The 20,167-nt window shown below is 42.0% G+C and overlaps 3 protein-coding genes across 5 annotated transcripts; 2 read left to right on the top strand and 1 right to left on the bottom strand.

Annotated features, from left to right (window-relative positions):
- Window positions 1–5,383: 5,383 nt before the first annotated feature.
- Window positions 5,384–7,157, top strand: LOC132792814 (protein disulfide-isomerase A6 homolog). Its single transcript, XM_060802311.1, has 2 exons — window positions 5,384–5,542; window positions 5,627–7,157. The coding sequence occupies exons 1-2, from the start codon at window positions 5,521–5,523 to the stop codon at window positions 6,916–6,918; spliced, it is 1,314 nt and encodes a 437-aa protein (XP_060658294.1). The 5' UTR covers window positions 5,384–5,520; the 3' UTR covers window positions 6,919–7,157.
- Window positions 7,158–7,697: 540 nt separating this feature from the next.
- LOC132792824 (uncharacterized) lies at window positions 7,698–9,210 on the bottom strand. The gene is made up of 2 exons (XM_060802322.1): window positions 9,053–9,210; window positions 7,698–8,980 (listed from the first exon to the last, which is right to left on the bottom strand). Exons 1-2 carry the CDS (start codon window positions 9,099–9,101, stop codon window positions 8,640–8,642), a joined length of 390 nt encoding a protein of 129 aa, XP_060658305.1. The 5' UTR covers window positions 9,102–9,210; the 3' UTR covers window positions 7,698–8,639.
- Window positions 9,211–10,431: 1,221 nt separating this feature from the next.
- On the top strand, window positions 10,432–19,413 carry LOC132790179 (protein chiffon). 3 transcript variants are annotated; one of them, XM_060798675.1, is made up of 3 exons: window positions 10,432–10,524; window positions 12,612–18,384; window positions 19,163–19,413. In XM_060798675.1, exons 2-3 carry the CDS (start codon window positions 12,631–12,633, stop codon window positions 19,268–19,270), a joined length of 5,862 nt encoding a protein of 1,953 aa, XP_060654658.1. In that variant the 5' UTR covers window positions 10,432–10,524; window positions 12,612–12,630; the 3' UTR covers window positions 19,271–19,413. The 3 variants fall into 3 exon arrangements, with proteins under 3 accessions (XP_060654658.1, XP_060654735.1, XP_060654809.1); XM_060798752.1 differs by lacking the exon at window positions 10,432–10,524 and adding an exon at window positions 12,482–12,501; XM_060798826.1 differs by lacking the exons at window positions 10,432–10,524; window positions 19,163–19,413 and adding an exon at window positions 12,482–12,501 and having other exon boundaries at window positions 12,612–19,056.
- The last annotated feature ends 754 nt before the right edge of the window (window positions 19,414–20,167 follow it).

Below are 20,167 nucleotides of genomic sequence, written 5' to 3'. Positions count from 1 at the left end.
AAAAAAAAACCCTTTGGTCGAGGGAGAAGGAAACTTTTTTGGCTGCTCATTAAAGTTGAAAGGGTACGAGGCGGGAAATGGGAAAATGGGCGAAGAACGTTACCCACAAATAGCCAAAAGCGTGCGAATGTTGCTGGCAGTCTCTCCAGCTCCAACTCCGTATACGTCTCCGTCTCCATCTCCAGTTTCCATATACTTACACAATTTTTCTTATATTAATTTGTTTTCCTTTTGTTTCGATTTGCTGCTGCTGCTGCTGCTGAAAAATTAATTAAAAATTACATAAATGAAACGTTGGAGGATAACGAGCCCCTAAGCTGATTTTGCGATGGAAAATATTTAACAGCAACAAAAAAAAAAAACAAAAAAATAAAAGCGAAAAAAAAATTGTCGACCTACCGCGTGCCACATGACAAAAGGAAAAAGCAACAAAATTATCTCACCACTTGCCACGCACACACACACACACATACAGGTATACACAGGGTATAAAAAGCAGAGGCGAAAAAACAAAAAATTAACAACGAAGCTGCCATTTTTTGTCGCTTTTTGGTTTTATTTAATATCGACGAAACACCAACAAAAGCGAAGAAGTAAAGGAAAAACGCTGTGGAAACCCTCTGAATGCAATGAACAGAGATTAAGAGGGAGAGAGAGAGAGAGAAAGAGAGGTGGATAAAATTGGAAAATGTTCTTTAACATAACAAAATATTTTTATAAAATAATCAAATTTTTATTCTTTTTTGTTTGCTGCAAATTATTTTTAGCCCTCCTCTTTGGACACGGGTGCAAAAAAAAAAATGGTGAATGGGAACTTTGCAGCTCTTTGGCATTGGTTGTAAATTAAAATTGACAACGCTGCGTATTCCGTGATGAATTTTTGTGGTTTGTTTGAGAAATACAGCAAATTAACTTTGATAAAAATCACAAGAATATCTTCAGAAATTCACTTTCGCAGTGTCGACGACATTTTCCACCTTCTTTCTATCTTCAGTCGAAGCAGCTATTAAAAGTCAATTTCAATGCAATTATTGTCTGGCTGGTTGAGCTCATAAGTCTCGTCGGAGTGTCGAGTATCAAACTACAACCCCATTTGAAAACTTTAATTGAAAGTATAAAATTATTTTCAAGTTAACGTCAGCAGAAAAAAGCCCAACGAAGAAGAAGAAGGCGACTGCCAAAGGTAATTTCATATACATACACATGCATAGTACATAGAAATCTATTAACTTCATACATATCTACGTTGAAATGACATCGTGGAAGACCTTGCAAAGGATCTTCAAGACAAGAAAGTTACCCAATTCAAATTGTAATGAGTTGGCATTTTCAGAAATTGTCGTAGACACACAAGACTCGGGCTGCCTTTGGCCTAAGAACAGCTTGTTGGTTGTAAAGTAGCTGAAATGACATTAAAAAGACAACACTCAAAACTAAAGACAATGCACAGTGGGACAAAGTATTGAAATGTGATCAAATGGACTTAAGTTAGAACTTTGTAAACATGAGAAACTAATCTCAGCAAGAACATCAAATTATTTCTGATGATTCTTTAAATAAATTGCAATATTGACACTAAAAAGACAACACTCAAAACTAAAGACAATGCACATTGGGTCGAAGTATTGAAATGAGATGGAAATTAACACACTTTAGAACTTTATAAATATGAAAAACTATTCTCAGCAAGAACATTAAATTATTTCTGATTATTCTTTAACTAAATTACAATATTTGCCGATCATTTGTACCACTGTGCAGCGAGCACTGTGGGCGTCGAGGTCCCACAGGAAAGTAGCGTGGACACGACACACATTCTCTTACCCAAATGAAATATGCGATAAACCCAAGCCGCCAAAACACCACTTCATCCTTCCTTTCGCCACTGGAGTCGTTTCATACTTAGTTTACAATCTTATTATCTGCGCTGGCATCTCAAGTCCGCACACACTTCCACACACACTCACACACATATGAGGGACGGCGCCCAAAAGTATACACCACATTATCCAAGGCAATTAAAAAGCTTGCAGGCGTTGATGCCATTGCGTCCTTTTTCGGTTATTTGCTGTCGCCTCTTGTCACCCTTATGTGTCTTGACAAACTTGATTGTGTTTATTAAACATATTTTGCATAAAATTCACTTTATTTGCACTTTATTTCATAAGAAAATTACAAGTTTTTTGGAAAGGCGAAGATAGTTTCTCCCACACTCACACTCACAGCTTTTACTACTCGATGCACCTTTTTCTCCTTAAAATTATGTTTGATCACGTTTTGCATTTCGGCTTTGTTTGATGAATATTTATACATATAAATGGAATGTAAACTGGCACTTTTGCTAGCAAGAAAATCTATTCAATTTTGATTTTTTCCATAAGGTCAGTCTGCAATAAAACTTGAAGATAAGAAGACGAGTCGATGAAAATGTTTGCTGTCCTGAAATAAAATCTTATCAGCAACTACAAGCGTTTCCTAATCCATTCTCACGTCTGCCTTATGTTCCGGCCCCAGAGACATTGATGATAGTGAAACCTCTCCACTTTAGACCAGCAGCAACAAACCAAGCAAATCCCATAAAAAACAGCTCAATGATATAAAAAGAAAAATAGATAACGCGACATTTGCAAAAGGACATCAATAAGTCAGTGTTCAACTTATAGATACCCTGTAATACCCTAAAAGTTATTAGCAAAATAAATACATTTATGCTGAAGCTGAGAACAAAAAAATATATAGAATGTAGCTTTAAAAAATATGAATAATATTAAGTAACGATCTACTCTTCTTCATCCTTCAACAGGGCATAATCAAATTGCAAAAATATTAGAAGCGTGTCAAGAAAGTCAGCTTTAAACTAAGCCGCAAAAGCACTCGAAACGATGCGTCGTCAAGTGAATAATGGGCAAATCCGCAAAGTAAATATGACACATCGCAAAATGGCATTTGGCGATAAAAAAAAAGAACGAACCAACGAAAAAAATGTAACCCGCCTATTGACAGCATCATGTCAGTGACATTCACATATCCCGGTCTTCTCGTATCCGGTAGAAAGGTGTTGTGACAAGTCGTCTGTAAGGGGTTAATCTTGGGTCTGCCACCCTCTCGATACATTTCACCCTCTTGAAGTCGTAGAAGTCATCGTCATCGCCATCGTCCCCCATACCGTAAAAAAAGTAACAACAACAAATGCGTATCAATAAAAAGATTGTTCCGCTGGGCATACATACGTCGTATTGGCTGAAGAGAGCTTGTTGATTAAGGGGAACGGATTCTCGATTCTCGATGCCCGATTCCCGATTCCCACTCGACGTTCCATATACAAATTTTGCGTTTTTCGGTTTTATACCCTTCTAAAAGTTATTACAGTTGAAGTTTGCAACGCTTTGAAGGAGTAAATTAAGTCTTCATAAATATGTATGCGAATATATGTAAACAAAATTAATTATAATAATGCCTATACTGCAGACTAATTTCTGTTGTTCAAAACATTGATAAAATAAAATTAAATGAATCAGTCAATTTAACCAAGTCGCCATTCCCTCTTTAGAAATATAAGCATTTTATAATATTTAAACTTGCATAAGGGGAAACATCTATTTTTTAAGGGGTTTTTTATTTTATGCAGATTTGTCCCTCAGTTTAGCAGCAATTTTAATAAAATTTTGCAATAAATTTGTATAATTTCTTTATTTAATTTTCATAAAAGTATTTGCGTATAGTACTAAATTGATATACCGAATATAGCATTTGGTATATTTGTAGTATTTGTTCAGATGTATGTAGTACTATATCCATATATGAAATATAGCCTTCTGTATATTTTAGTATTTTTTAGTATACTAATTTGGTATATTTTTTTTCCTTTAATGAATATGGAAATCGGGTATCTAACAGTCGAGTGTATTTTAACTTGTTTTGGTTGCTTTAATTTAGCACAAATTACAGAACTACAAAACCTAAACTCTAATATCCTATACGAATAAATATTTTTGTATACTTTTTCAATTATTGTAATATATATAGTAGTATGCCTTAATAAGGGCATTTAATATTCGGTCTAGCAAAGTTGTAGATACTTCGTGTTTTTTTATGTTACGAGTGGCAAGAAAGAGTCAAAAAGAAAGTGCAACGCAAATGTGGCATAAAGATTACATTTGTGTGGCTGGCTGAGCAGCCTAAAGGGTTTGTTTTTTGTATGGGGAAGGGGGTGGGTTACTTCTCCATCATTGTCTTGCAATTTATGAGTTTTTGACATTGAATCTTTATTCGAAAAGACAGTGGGCCATTCGATGTGCATTAAAATTCAATAATCATAAAATAAGCAACAAACAGCAAACACAACAAACGACTCACAATTAACCCTTCGCACAAAGAAGCCAAACTAAAGACTAAAGGGGCAAAAAGTGTAGCAAAATCTACTCTACCTCTCTCGCTCTCACATGCGCACTCTTTCGCTCTCGCTGACTATGGAATCACAGTCGAAGGCAATAACGTAGAAGAAGTTGGCTACGACGCACGCAATATTAACGTCACATAAATCTTACAAACACTATTACTAAGTCGCTATTAAGTGAAATTGACCACATATTTTATCTCATACGCCCACGCAGACCAATGTCAGACAACAACACAACACGACAACGGGCTGCTGGACGACAGAGAGAAAAGGGAGGTAGTGGTGGTGGCAAAGGATGCTGGATTGTTAGGCACTTAATTGGTGTGACAGACGCAGCATAAAGCAATCTGAGAGTAAATTATATAAAAGCTGCTACTGGACACATCAAATTAGTTACTTGCTTACCGGAAAAAAAGATTGAAATCAACTTGTAACCGAACCAGCAAAACAGTAATTGAAAATGCGCGCCATATTTGGATGCTTTCCAAGGCTGCCAGATCGCGGTAAAAAGATGTTTTCATTCAGCAAATGTGGTAACTGTTTCACTGTCCAGTTGTAGAAGGTGTTTTTTAAATTAATTGTTAATATAATATAAAATTTGCTGATAACCTAAAGCTATTTTTTGATAACTTGTTTATTTTATAAAACGTTAAGCAATAAAGCCAGCAGAATGTGTGAAAAACAGATTTCACAATGCAATCCACAAAGTAGCCAGCTTGAAAATTAGGGTGACCACTTTTTTTAAATGTTATTTAACGCTAATTTTCAAATTTGATATGCTTGATAAGAAATTTGATTTTTTTTTTTTTTTAAAGCAACAAAGAAGTCTTCTTTTTAAATTTAATTTCTCCAATAAAACATAATTATATAATTATTACTATATCAATAATTTATATTTGACTACAAGATAAGTCACTGATGTTTACCGTAAATAATCGATGTTTCAAAATATCGATGCATCGATAGCTGACAACATTGAAGTGACGTGTAAAGTCGGCATTTCGCACAATATAAATTCTTTACGGCTCACATTGTTGATACACATTTTAAACCGACACGTAAGTGCGGCAGATAGTTGCCATTTCATCAAAAGAGATCGAGAGAGATTAACCAAAGCCACCATGATGCAATTTCCAAGTGCATGTAAGTAAATGCCTACTTAGATACACATCTTTTATATAGATAAATTATCTTCATGTCGATATTGATCTAATCACGATTTTGCAGCAAGCATCTTGATGCTGACGCTGTTTTCCGTCAGCTGCGTCAATGCATTTTACTCACCCAGCGATGGCGTCGTCGAATTGACGCCCACAAATTTCGATCGCCTAGTCACACAGGACGATGCCATCTGGGTTGTGGAGTTCTTTGCTCCGTGGTGTGGTCACTGCCAGTCTCTGGTGCCCGAGTACAAGAAGCTGGCCAAGGCGCTGAAGGGTGTGATTAAAGTGGGTTCCGTCAATGCCGATGACCACAAAGAGCTGGGTGGCCAATTTGGTGTACGTGGCTTCCCCACCATCAAAATCTTTGGCGCTAACAAGCGATCCCCAAGTGATTACAACGGACAACGCACTGCCAGCGCAATTGCGGAGGCGGCTCTCGCCGAGGCCAAGAAGAAGGTGAACGCCGCATTTGGAGGTGGAAGCGGAGGCGGAAGCTCGTCTGGCTCAAAGGGTGATGTCATCGAACTAACCGAAGATAACTTTGACAAATTGGTGCTCAACTCCGATGACATTTGGTTGGTGGAGTTCTTTGCTCCATGGTGCGGTCACTGCAAGAACCTTGAACCTGAATGGGCCAAGGCAGCCAAGGAGCTGAAGGGCAAGGTCAAGCTGGGTGCTCTCGATGCCACAGCTCATCAGGGCAAGGCTGCCGAATATAATGTGCGTGGTTATCCTACCATCAAGTTCTTCGCCGCCGGCTCAAAGCGTGCTAGCGATGCACAGGAATACGACGGCGGACGCACTGCCTCCGACATCATTAGCTGGGCCAGCGACAAGCATGTGGCCAATGTGCCGCCACCAGAGCTGCTAGAGATCACCGACGAATCGAGCTTCGACAGCGCCTGCGAGGGCAAGCCATTGTGTGTGGTCTCCGTGTTGCCGCACATCCTCGACTGCAATGCCAAGTGCCGCAACAAGTTCCTCGACACACTGCGTTCGCTGGGCGACAAGTTCAAGCAGAAGCAGTGGGGCTGGGCCTGGGCCGAAGGTGGTCAACAGTCCGCATTGGAGGAATCGTTGGAAGTGGGCGGTTTCGGTTATCCCGCGATGGCTGTGGTCAACTTTAAGAAGATGAAATTCTCGGTGCTCAAGGGTTCATTCTCCGCCGATGGCATCAATGAGTTCCTGCGTGACATCTCATATGGACGTGGACACACGGCACCAGTGCGTGGCGCCAAGAAGCCAGCGATTGTCAGCGTCGATGCCTGGGATGGGAAGGATGGACAGCTGCCCACCGAGGAGGACATCGATCTGAGTGACTTCAACATGGACGATGATGTCAAGGATGAGCTGTAGAGCTGTTGAGCTCAACCGAGCTGTAACGGACAAAACTTATTCCACAAAGACTGCAGTGTTCAGGCTACATTTTCCACTAAACAAAACAAAAAAACGATCCGCTCAATGAATATTCCACCAAATTGTCGCGAGTGTGATCGAGACTCTGAATACGAGAACTGAGTATTCACATTTTTCTACTATCCAATTGCGATCAATAAAAAGCATGCAAATAAACTAATTACTACTAACTAAAAAAAATATCTTTCAATGTTTCTTTTTGTGTCGAAATTTTTGGTGATGACGGACTGATCAAGTATTTGATCAAGCCACACTCAAAGTGCTGGAGAATGAAAAAACTATGATGGTTTTATATACACTGGCTTAGTTTTATAGAGAGAATAGTATTTAAGATTAAATATATAGTACCGATTTATAACATGAGAAATATTTTCTCAACAAAATGCTTGCGATTTCTGATTGAGTAATCAATCTAAGAATACTACACATGATTGAGGGCAAAAGAGAGAAGAATCTAATATAGATATAGCCAAGTCTTACTCACTGATGGTCTAAAATATTTTTAAAATACAACTGCCAACAATTAAGATACTTTTAGATTAAACTCTTTGTGTTGATTACCTTAGGAACTGACCCAATTACCAGCGTACACTCTAAATGAAAAATATTAGCACATTTTTTTTAAACCAAGCTACTAAGTTTTTCCCCAAAACGAGACGAAACACAAAAATGAATCATAGATATCTAGTAAATACAATAAACAAATGAATTTGGAGGTGTTGGCAAATTGTTTATTATAATCTAGAAAGCAAAGTATAAAAGTATTCGTCATAAATCAAATTCTATTCAAAACATTCGTAAGTAAGTACTAAATGCGACATTCAACCCCAATAATAATATATTATAATATTCAATTTGAAGCAGTTCAGTCTTATGCAATTAATCTTGCATTGCATTTATATAAAATTGTATAAAGTATAAAATGGCATTTTTATTTGAATAATAAAGTCAGGATATTCAATCTTCGGTGTGCCGAAGTAGCATTGTAAATTCGAATAGGGAAGCTTACACTACAGATAAATGTAAAATTTATATAAAAATATATATATTGTATATGGTACGGCGAGATTTGCGCATTGATATCGAATAAATTAAGTACGTTATGTTGGCATAAAAACAACCATTGAGCAAATAATGCTTGGAAAGCGAGAAAAGGAATTTCTGTGGCTAAAATCAAAATCTCAAATTCGATGGAAACGTTTAAAAATGAAAACTACCTGCGTTTATTGAGAACAACAAAAACTTCAGAAGATCTCGGCACATGTTGAATGTACACACACCAATACACATTTACACTACACGTATACACACCTACACGAAGGTAAGCAACGACGCGTCGTTGTGTGTGTGCATATTGACTCATGTACGCATGCGCAGTCCGAAGAAGAAAGAAAGAAAAAGAGAACGCTTAAAAATGGAGTTTGCCACAGTAAAAATATGAAGAAAAAGCAAAATGTAAATAAGCGAATAACTAAAAGACTTAATATGAATAAAATACCAATTTGCAGACAAAAGCTGAACTGGTTATTGCTACTTATACACTTACAATATATATGTATGTGTACGTATGTGTGTGTATGTTGATATATTAATCCTAGCGATGTTTATCCTTTAAGTACTCAAGTTATGTACGCGTCTGTGTGAGTGAGTGAAGCAATTACTCAGGCAAGTTGATGATGATGCTTTTGATCCACCGGATAATTCTCAATCGATTGAATGGATCGCGACGTTGCCGATGTAATTGTTGACGACACGTCCATGAAACGATATTTCTTTTCGTCGCGACACAAAAACGGATAACACATAATGCCATAGTAGAACACCAATGAGAGCACAATAATCGTAAAGATGATGGCAATAATGCCAAATGTCGAAAAACTCGATTTGCTATCCAAATACTCCTTGGGCGTCTGGGGTGGCGCTATCGTCGATGTTGTAGTTGTTGGCTGCCTATTATAGCCATAACGATAACCATGCGTCGTAGAAATTAGACAACTCAAGGCTGCATGTGAAAAACACAAAGAAATCATCAATTAAATGTTAATCAGACACACTTTATTATATTTACACTAACCAATAACAAGCAGTGTGCACAGCACGTACGAATTACATTGGCGCAACATGTTAAATGCAGTGATTAAAAGTAACAAGTACTCGAAAAAAAAAACTAGAACAAACGCAAGACGCAGGCGCACCACACAAAGCGAATGAAAAGTATCTTGTCTAGTAATTATGGTTATCGATAAGCTGCGACATCGATAATATTTTTCAACCCTGGCGAAAAATACAAGAGTAGGTATATTTATGATGGTATATTTTGTGACCACATTACCATTAATATTAAATATCTCATTGCGCCAAAAGATACTTTATTACTGTGAGTCTAATTAGTGAAGAGAGTAAATTTTTAATAAAGCTAAAGGAAAGTTGTTGGGTTTCTAGATTTGTATAAAAACACAAATGTAGCAAGCTGCTTCAATAACGCGCCTTTCTTTATGCATTTCAATGTGTACCAATATACTATATAAGGTGTAAGCAGATATCGATTATTGGCGTTCCTTTAAATTGGAAAATTTTCGAAAATATAACATTTTAAAAGAACTCTTATCATAATATAAAAAAAATCTGAGCTATTGAACTAATTTATTTCGATTATTTTGTTCGCATTAATTATGTTATTTAGATACAAATCATCGATGTTTGCTATGTAAAAATCGACTATAAAGAAAGGTAAAAAACATCGATACGACCAAATTGCCAACGATGTTTCTCCATCTCTAATTGTGTTGTGCGAGCTGAACGTTTCGTTGGTGCATATTATTATTTTGTGGATATTATAAAACCATTGATAAATTATGTGAAATAAGCAGAAAATGTTAGCTCATTTTCGCATGAAAACTGTCCGTGAACAATGCAAAAACTGCACGGCAACGCAGTTAGGTGAAAAAATCGAATTGCAGCAATAACAAACAACGAAAAGGTGACGCGACGACGACTCGATTTCTCACAACGACGAGGACGACGCTCGTTTTTTTTAACGTTCTTTTCTTAACTTGTCACTGGCAGCAGCGACACATTGAATACATTACGAAAAACTACAATTTAACAATTGCAAAGACGTCGTGAAAAACGTACAACCACTCGTGCAGTGTATGCGACAAATTCCCAATCAAAAAAAGGTACAGTGAAAATTTTTCGTCGATTGTCGGCAGCAGCAGCAAGCAAAACAGCACCACAAAGCGGGTACAACAATAAGAAGAAGAAGAAGCAGCAGCAGAAAGTGAACAGCAAAGAAACAGAGCAACAACAAAAACAAGGAGAAACGGAATTCAAATTGTAGTGGTATTGGTGTGTGTGTGTGCGCTCAAATATAAATACAAACAAGAGTCGAAACAACAAAAAAAGAAAAACAAAAATACAATACAGTAAATGCTTGTGCTGAAAAAATGTCACATTTGCCATTGGATGCAAGGGCCATACTCCAGCACCTAAATGAATTGGGTTATAGAAATATATCCGCCGAACAACTACGTGAATTTCTAAAAGGTAAGACTCCCCGACCTCAGCCCTATCCCCCTTTTTGAAACTATCCAACAACCAAAGGCAGCAAAGCAGTTCCCGCCATTGCATATACACATATACACACCTATACATACAAAGTATATGGGCATATGTATGTATGCGTGTTGTGTGCAATAAGCATTTGAAAGATTTGTTGATTTGTTTTACATGCAAGTTTATTTCTATTTTCGCACAAATTTTACGAAACGATTCGTCACCATTTTTTGTTCGCTTTTAAGTACGAGAAAAGCACAACGGCGTCGACGACGAATGAGAAAAACGAGTATTACTCGCAAATTGTAAATAGCAGCAGCAGCAGAAAGAAATAACGAACAAAATTTGCCACAGCGCTTTGTTGTGTACTTGAGGTTACACACACATACACAGCTGAGAGTGCGAGTGTGAGTGTGCTTTGTGTTATATACACATTCAATTGCAGGCGTTTTAGAGCAAAGCAACGCCAAATACAACAACAACACACTGTGTTGGCCGATGGGCCTCACGGCACTTTCTGCTCTTGTGTGTGTGCGTGCGAGTAATGTGTGTGTATATAAGTGTGGTCATGTTTCGGGTTCTCCATGGCATAGACACACATATGGACGCGTATACATTTGTATGTATAAATGCCGAAACTCGTAAACTTATTGTGTTTGACAGTCTGGCAGCGCCATCTAAAACTTCATGCTAGTGATGTAAAAATAACGATGATTCGGTCGATATATGCTGATATAAATTCAAGTTGAGCAAAACAAACGTATTTATTGGAATAACCTCGTATAAGTATTACCAATAAGCATATTTAAAAAAATTAAACAAGAAAAGCTTCGATAGTAGCATCCCTAGCTCTCACGAGCACACATATAACAGTACATTACACGGTCATACACGTTTGCATCTGTGTGTGTGCGCGCTTTGAAATTGTGCGTTTCGTGTTTTTTGGTTTTGCTTTGCTCTCGACGTTCATGTTGTCGTCTCTTATTTGTTATCCATTTTTTTCCACTCCACTCTCTGACGGTGGCGGTTGCTTTACTTGGTCTGCTGTGGTGAATTTTAAGCAACAAAAAACCATACTACAATATCACGTAGTTTAGTGTTGTTGTTGCAAATGAGGCAACATCTTTACATTGCGAGCCAGCTGCCAATAATCTACAAGACAGACGTGCAAGCATATGTGTTTGTATATAAGTACATATGTGTACGTATGTAGGTAAAATAAACGTGTGCGGCTCATTTTGTTAACCAAACGGTCGACGACTCGACTCTCGACTCGTGGTTGTTATTGCTTTGCTGCTGTTGACATGGCTGCCTGCTATTCAACCCTGTACACACATTTGTATGTACGCTTATATGTATGTGTGTGGAGCGCATGTGTGTGTTTGTGCTGCGCATGCAGTGTGTGTGGTGCGCTCGTAACGGACAACATAACAATGTATGAATGTCTTACATACGAGTGTGCAATGTGAACTCGTTTTGTTTTTTTATTTTCTGTTGGTTTGTCTGTTTTCTTCAACTTATTTTCGTATTTTAATTTATCCGGTTCCAATTCGTTGTTGACTACACAGCTGTTGTTATTGTTGGCGCGGCAGCAGTTATCGATTTTCTAATCGATATAAATTGCCAGCAACACTGCCGGTCTCGAATTTGTTATTTCTATCCTCATCCTTTCTCTTTGCCTTGTAGTTGTTTTGAGTGTGTAGAAATCGATAGTTTCATTCGATAGCACACCATGTATGTATTTGTTTCTAATATATAAAGTGTGGCAACGCTTTTATTAAATATGTGTTGCCTGCGACGCCGGTTTTCGTTTATTATTTATGTGTTGTGTAGTTTTTAAATAATTAAAGCACATCAATTTTATGTTATGTTGATTATTAAATATGAAGAAGAAAAACAAATGAATGCACGTGAATAATCAAGAAAACAAATGGAAATATGTTAAATGGATGCTGTGTGAAGCTTTTGGTTTGTTGGCTGCTGTCCGTAGGCTAAGTGCAATAAAAACAATTTAAACTAACTCTATCTCAATTTGCTTATATCTCTTTCTCTCTCTCTCGTTCTCCTAAATGCATCAGCTTATTTGCGCCTAAAGGTATGCAACCGCATTTGGATAAGCAAAGTGCTATCAACAGCAAACTTTCAACAACAGCAGCCACAACAACAAGAAGGGAAACTCCTGAACAACAGCATCAACAGCAGCCACAACCAGAGCCACAGCCTCACTCACAGCCACCGCAGCGCTCTAAAGTAAAGGTGATCAAGAGCAAGCGTCCACTCTGCCATTTCAAGTTCTATTTGGACATACGCGATCATCAGTTAACCAAGCGCATAGAGAGCGAAATAAAAGCGCTTGGCGGCAACCTCGAGTTCTTTCTCAACGACAGTATTACACACTTCATAACCGACAAAGAGCGAAGCACAACATCATCAACAGTTGCCGCTGTAGTTGCCCCAAATAGCCGCAGTCACAGTCAACATCAACAACGACCTGCAACACCTTTAACACCGGCCACACCAAATACACCGCAATCGCAAGCATCAGCAACGATCGGCAATGAGGATGGCTGCTGTAGCACTTCTTATCCACGCAAAGTTCGCCAAACGCGCGCCGACGCAATTCTAAGTCGGGTGCGCGAAGCACAACAGCAAAGTCAGCAGAGTCCATTGCGAGGTGCAATTGAATTGACGCACCAACAGCCGCCGGGCAAATCACTGTCATACGTTGTGTGGCAAACGGAATACGCATTACGCTTCTTTCGGCGCATTCAGACCGAGTTGCGACAATATCTGCAGGAAGGTGCTGTGACAACAACAACAACAGCAGCGGGCACAGCGAACATACTGCTGAAGGGCAATTACATTAAGATCGAGAGCATTAAACGCAACCATCGACCGTATTATCATTTGCTGAAGCAGCCCGAGGAGTGGCCTAAAATTGATTTGAGCAGCGACGACGGCGCATTTCGTTTGCAGGCAAAAGCGAAGCTGCTGGAGCAGAGCATGACACGCAAGTCGCTCGGCTCACGGACATCGCAACGCCAACAAGAAAAGCACAAGGAGCAACAGACAGTGCCACTGCCACAGCAGCCACAATTGGTGGTATTGCAACACAGCGCGTTGCAAGCGTGCAAAAAACAAACCGAAAGTCCAGATCGCTCACATTGTCGCGAACTGAAAGAGTCGAGTGATAAACAGTGTGGCGTTTGTGAGATTTGTAAAATTGAATACGATACGCTGAGCATTCATTTGCAGAGCAAGGATCACGAGTTGTTTGCCAAGAACTCGGGCAATTTTGTGGCTTTGGATACGCTCATTGAGGTGTCGGCCAGCGTAAAAGGTTTTCTGCAACGCGAAGCGGAACAAGAGCAAAAGGAGCGAGAGCAGCAGCAGCAACAGCAGAAGATTTTCACCGATATGGAAGTGGATGAGCTGCTTAGCGATAGCGCACTTGCTCTCAGCTTGAAGGCGGCAATCAATCAAACGGACGCCGATGCACTGCAGCAAACTCTCAGCAGTGGCAACAACAATAACAGCAACAGGCAACGACCATCTCCAGTGCTGCGCGAGAAATCGAAGCGCATCACCAAGGGCAAGCATTCCTCTGAAAAGTTCCAAGCAACAACGCCCAATAATTCTCCAACAGCAGCAGCAGCAACAACAAGCAATCCAACGCCAGCTGCAACGACTGTGTCGCCCACAAAGAAAGGGACGACGACAACTTCTTGTAATCTGCTCGAGTTGCACGCCAGCAATGCGACAACCACCGCTGCCACGCCCACAAATCCCACGCGTCGCAAAACTAACAATTCGGTGTTGTCGCCACCAATACGCGCCATGTTGCCGCCGTCATCGCTGTACAAAGTTGTGGAGGCCAGCGATGCAACAGCAACGCCACCGCGCGTCCGTCGTGGTGGCGTTAACAATGCAACGACGAATCTGGATTCACCCTCGCTGATTGTCAAGTTCCAGAAGGTGCGACAATCGGAGTTGCAACGACTAAATGGCGAGGCCGAGAACTTTATGTTCCCCAGGAGCAACACAGCGACAACGCGAAGCAGCAGCGAGCTCCTGACGGATGTGGATCGCCAGACAACGTCGGATGTTGTGCGTGGCGGGCAACACAGCGTTTCATCGTCGACGAACAGCACCAACGATAGCACCAGCGAGGAGCAGCTGGATGCTGCATTGGCAGCGGGAGCGGGTGCGGCAACAACACCAGCATTGGTGCAAGGACGCGCTGCTGTTGTGGGAAGAAGACGCAAAGGTGTTGCTGCGGCGCAGCAGCTGCTGCGACAGCTATCGACTGGCAGCACAAGCAGCAGCAATGGCAGCAACAACCAGCACCAACAGCAGCAGCAACAGCAGCGCTTTCCAAACGCCCCCATCCAGCCGGAAATGCAACCGTTAAAGCAGCCGCGTCAGGCAGCGGCGGCCACAAGAAAGAGCAGTCGCATGGCCACGGCCATTGTGACGGCGGCGACGACGAGCAGTCAACTGCAGTTGCGTCGCCAGCGCGGTGGCAACAAACTGGAGGATCGGATGGGGGAACAACAGCAACCACAACAACAACAACCACAACAAGAACAGACTACAACAAATAACAAAAAGCTGATAACAGCACAGCAACAACAAGAGGAGGAGGAGCAAATGGAAGTGGAAATAGAGGAAGATGTGGAGGAGATGATGTCGCATGATGAGTCGAGCTGTTCGTCAGGCAGCGATGAGGATTATGTGGCCAGCAGCAAGTTGCACAAATCACTGCCAGCAACAAGTCAACGTGCTGCTGACACACGTGAAGAACGCGCTGCTCGACGTCTCTCGAGGCTCACGCTAAGCACGAGTCGCAACGAGTTGCAACGAGCAACGCCACTGAAATGTGGCAGACGTGGCAAACAAAAGCTGAATGCAGTTAAAAATAGCAAACTCAATAAACCACAACTAATAACAGCAGCAACCACCACAACGACAACGCCAGCAACTCCAACAGCAGCAACAAGTCCAGCCAAGAAAACAGCTGCAGCTGCAGCAGCAGCGACATCGCCCAGCAGCGAACAGATGTTTGACTGCAGCAAGAGCGTGCGTCTGCAGCGAATGCGATATGCATTCGAGACGTCGCCGAGTGCGGAGTTGTGGCATCATGTGTTTCAGCGCCAAGATGCCGGCGAGGAGCACTATTATAGTTACTACGGTTCGACGCGTTATCGCAAGTTGCCCTACGAAATGGGTCCCATACCCATGGAGCGCACCAAGCCACACAGTTGCAGCATCTGTCAGCAGCAGCAACAACAACAGCAGCAGCAGGTTGAATGCAAGCCACAAGCGTTGTTGCAACCGATTAAGTTGGAGCGTGATGCAGAGACCGACAGCAATCAGACGGCGGCAACGACAACGACGACGACAACATCCTCGATGTACAAGCACAAGAAGCTGCATCTGCTGCAGCGGTATCAACAGCAACAGGAGCAACAGCAACACCAACAGCAGACACAACTCAACAACATTGCCGTGCCGATAGCCAAATGTGATAGCAAGGCGAGCACCCCCGAGCTGCTGGAGCGTGACTTTGCTCCGTTGAGCGAACGCGGTCAGCTGGTGGAGCGTGTGCGTGCCGCCTCCACGCAGAGCAGCACGAGCAGCACCAGCTGCAGCCAAAAGAGCAGCAGCATCAACAAGCAGTTGGCGCGAGTTGTTGATCTGCCGCCGCGCAAATCGCCGCGAGAACACGCCTCGACGCTGGCCTTGGTCAGTTGCATCATTCGCCAGCGGCAGGATTCACAGAGTAAAACCAACTCGGAGGCAGAGGAACCACCACCGGCGACGACGGCGCCCCCGCCGCCAGTTGCGGTAAAGAAGCCGATTAAGCAGGAATTGGTGGAAGCTGTGACGCCGCACAAGACGCGCTCGCAAGCAGCGACGCCTGTGGAGGAGCTGCGCTTTGCCACCGAGATCAGTGAGACTGTGAAGCGCATGCGTCGCGGCCAAAACAAATACGACAGCGTGCCAACGCCAACAACTCCAGCTGCGGAACGGACGACGCCAGCGCGTTGTCGTCGTCCGGCGAACAATAACAACAGCAACAACAACAATGAGGTGAATATGGCCAACACTTTGAGTTATTCGCGACGCACAACAACAACGGCGACAAAGACAACCTCAACGTTGCTGGGCAAGCGAAAGCGACGCCAGTTGGGCATGAAGACGACGGGCGGCAGGGGGACAACGTCGGGACAACAACAGCAGCAGCAGTCGCATCAACAGTTGCTGCCGGGTATACGGAAGTTGCCCAGCAAGAAGGGATTGCTCGAGTACGAGATGGAGGGCAGCGCATTGAAGGCTTTGGATGCCAGCATGCAGTATGTGAGTCCCATGTTGATTGCCTGGCAAATTGACAAATATCTCGAGCTAACTGGCCGTGATTACGATCTGCAACTGGACGATGAGGTGCAACAGCATCAGCAGCAGCAACAACAGCAACCGGAATCCAATGTGGAGTTGCGTGATGATGTTGTGCAGACGCCGCCGCCAACAGATTGTTTCACCAGCGAATTCGATTTGTGCGATCTGCTTGCTGGCAGCGGAGGCAGTGGGGATGACGATGAGTTTGCTGTGCGCACGGGTTGCCGGCGCAATAGTCGACTGAACTTGTTTAGCAGCTATCAGCGGAAGCGCAAGTGCCTCAAATCGAATCGCACAGGTTGGCCGCGTGTCCAGCGACGTCGTGCTGCAAGATCACTGCCCCACAATGATGATGCGCCGATCAATTTTCACGAGCTGGGAGTGTTTGACGATGCAAAGCAGCAGCAGCAACGTGTCAAGCAGGAGCCGCTTGAAATGGAAGAGGAGCAGACAACAACCACGGCGACGACAACAACAACGGCGACGACGACGACAAAAGTGGCTGAAAAGGAGATCAACAAGGAGCAAGACGATGACGACAATGATGAGAGTGCTGCCCATGGCAAAGCTGATGGCGATGATGATGATGGAGAGCAGAGTGCACGCGAGGATGTGGTAATGACGCCACCGGCCACCGATGTGGATGAACAGCTGGGTAACGACGACGACGAGGAAATAGAGGCGGAAGAGGAGGAGGCCGCAGCAGCCAGCGACGAGGATGATGATGAGACAATGGCCGATTCAGTGGAGGAACAGCAAAATGATGAGGCGGAAATTGAAGCCACCGATGCCGATGTCGAGGAGGATGAAGACGAAGAGGAAGATGAAGAGCAGGATGATCAGGAGGACGAACCGGAGGAAGAGCAGGATGACGAAGAGGAAGAGGAAGATGTCTATGAAGATGCCTATGGTGATGAGGAAGTGTCAACGACAACAACCACTCACGAACAACAGTTGACACTACAAAATCTCAGCAAGTCGCGCCTCAAATCGAAATCGCCGACCACAAAACGTGATTCGCTTGCCAAGACTGCAGAGCAGAGTCCGGCGAAGGAGGAGCAACGGCTGTTGACCCTACAAACGAGCAATGGCTTCTGCCTGAATGTGACCACATCCACGCCGAGCACTCGACAGCCGCGTCATCGAACGCCCCAGTTGAACGGCAGTCTAGGGAGTTGCATATCACCCAGCGAGAAACTAGGCGATAATTCGGACATCTTTACGGTGTCGTCGGATGGCCTAGAGACCGATATGGATCTTAGCAATACACAGGCAGGCGATTCACTGGAGCATTGTCAGCATCAGCATCAGCATTTGACGCCCACCAAGCACAAGTTTGACATTAGCAAATATGCGCCGCCCAACAATGGCAAGGCGGCGAGCAGTTGTGCAGCGGAGGCGGCGACGGCAGCGGTTAAATCTCTGGCCATATCGCAGTTCCTGAAAAAGGAGGTGCGTGTCACTTGCCGGCGATTGCGTGCGCCATTTCGTCGCTTTCGATATCGTCGCTGATCATCTTCATCATCGTCACTCATTGTTGCAAGCAGCAGCCATTATTATCATTAATAAGCCAATGTGTTTAGTTTTAATATGTCACACACTCACACACATACACACAATTGTAAAGCCGTTCAACACGAGGATCAAAATATACATCAGCATATTCATTCATTCATCATCTATCGCACAATTGTTGCACCTCTGTAAATGGCACATTCTCTCTCATTTGTTGTTGTACACACACATAATTAGCATCAAATTGAAATGCAAAACATGAAAAAAAGGAAAAACTAAACTACACTACATACGTAAAATAAGCATAGTATAATTTTAGTTTAGGAGAAATTCCATACCCTTTAATTCGCCACTTAGTTGAGTATCCCCAAAACAAAAACACAACTAAAATCTTACCATTATAATAACGACATTACCTTTAGTTTACCAACAAATTTGTTTCGAGAAATAAATTCTATATAAATATATCAACATTGATGCTCAAGCTATTGTAAAATAAAAATGAGAAAACTACGAAAACATAAAACCAAAAGCAATTGTAAAGAAAAAAAAACTAAAAACAAAGAGAAAACATTAAACATGCAATTAAACTATATATTCTATGTGGTATATATTGCTTTTCATTTCACACATCAGTTGAAACGTTTCAATTTTTCTTTGTTCAATCCATTTAAAATGATGTGTATTAATGTAAATATCGCTTTGTTTGCTGCAGACCTCCGAAAGCTTATCAAACATGATGAACGCTTGGCGACGAACTCGAAGGAAGACCATTTCAGCAGTCTGCATAAACGGGACACCGTCAGCTCACGCGCTAAACTAGGCGGCGACAGTCGGGACAAGGAGAATGCTGCTGTTGCCGCTGCCGTTGGTCAGGACTTGGAGCGTCTAGCTGGTGGCAGAAAAAAGGGCACAGAGGATGCCTTGAACTTGGCGTCCGTTTTGCAACAGAAACTGTCGCTCGACACCGCAAAAAAGCCGCCTGGAGCAACTGGTTTGGATTGTAAACGTCGCAGTCGCAGTAAGACTCGCAAGCATCCGAGGGAAATTAATAGAGCTGCATCCAGTGATGAATCCGATCCCAAACAGGATCGAACAAATGCCACAAAAAGTCGTTCCAAGTTACGCAAATCTTCGCGTACTCGCAGCATTGGCCGCTCTACAGCTTTGGGTATATAAAAGAAATTCTTAATAGTTATTCGTTGCTTATGATTTCTTATTTACTTTTTAGTTCGTGCCCAGTCCAAGCATAAGGCAAGGAATCCACAGAGCGATCCGGTGGCCTTATATCATTACTATCAGAATGAATGGGCTCATTTTCGTCAGCAGATTCCTGGCAGCAATCCAGGCAACAGACATAAGCTAAAGGATACCAAGTGACATGGCGACTATGGCTGTAAATGATATATATACACTGCTAACAACTTTCTGAATTCAATCGAATATAAAAAAGAATGATCAAATAAAATACGGTTTTGTAATAAACAAGAATAACTTTATTGTTATTTGCACAACTTTTGAAATGTTTAATGTTTTCTTTTTATTTGTGTTATTATTTTGTTGTATTGTTTTTACAATATCTGGGAAAAGATTTGAAATCGAATATACATAGCTAGCGAATATATGTAGTAGCTATAAAATCATAAAATCACACACATAGCTCATTCTGAGGTGGGTTACAGGGTATAACAATATTGTAGAAAATAATGCTGCGGATAAA

Source organism: Drosophila nasuta, chromosome 2L, assembly GCF_023558535.2.
Source record: "Drosophila nasuta strain 15112-1781.00 chromosome 2L, ASM2355853v1, whole genome shotgun sequence".
In the NCBI taxonomy this organism is placed as follows: domain Eukaryota; kingdom Metazoa; phylum Arthropoda; class Insecta; order Diptera; family Drosophilidae; genus Drosophila; species Drosophila nasuta.
Note: the sequence above shows the minus strand (reverse complement) of the source record. Positions and strands in the feature narration are given on the sequence as shown.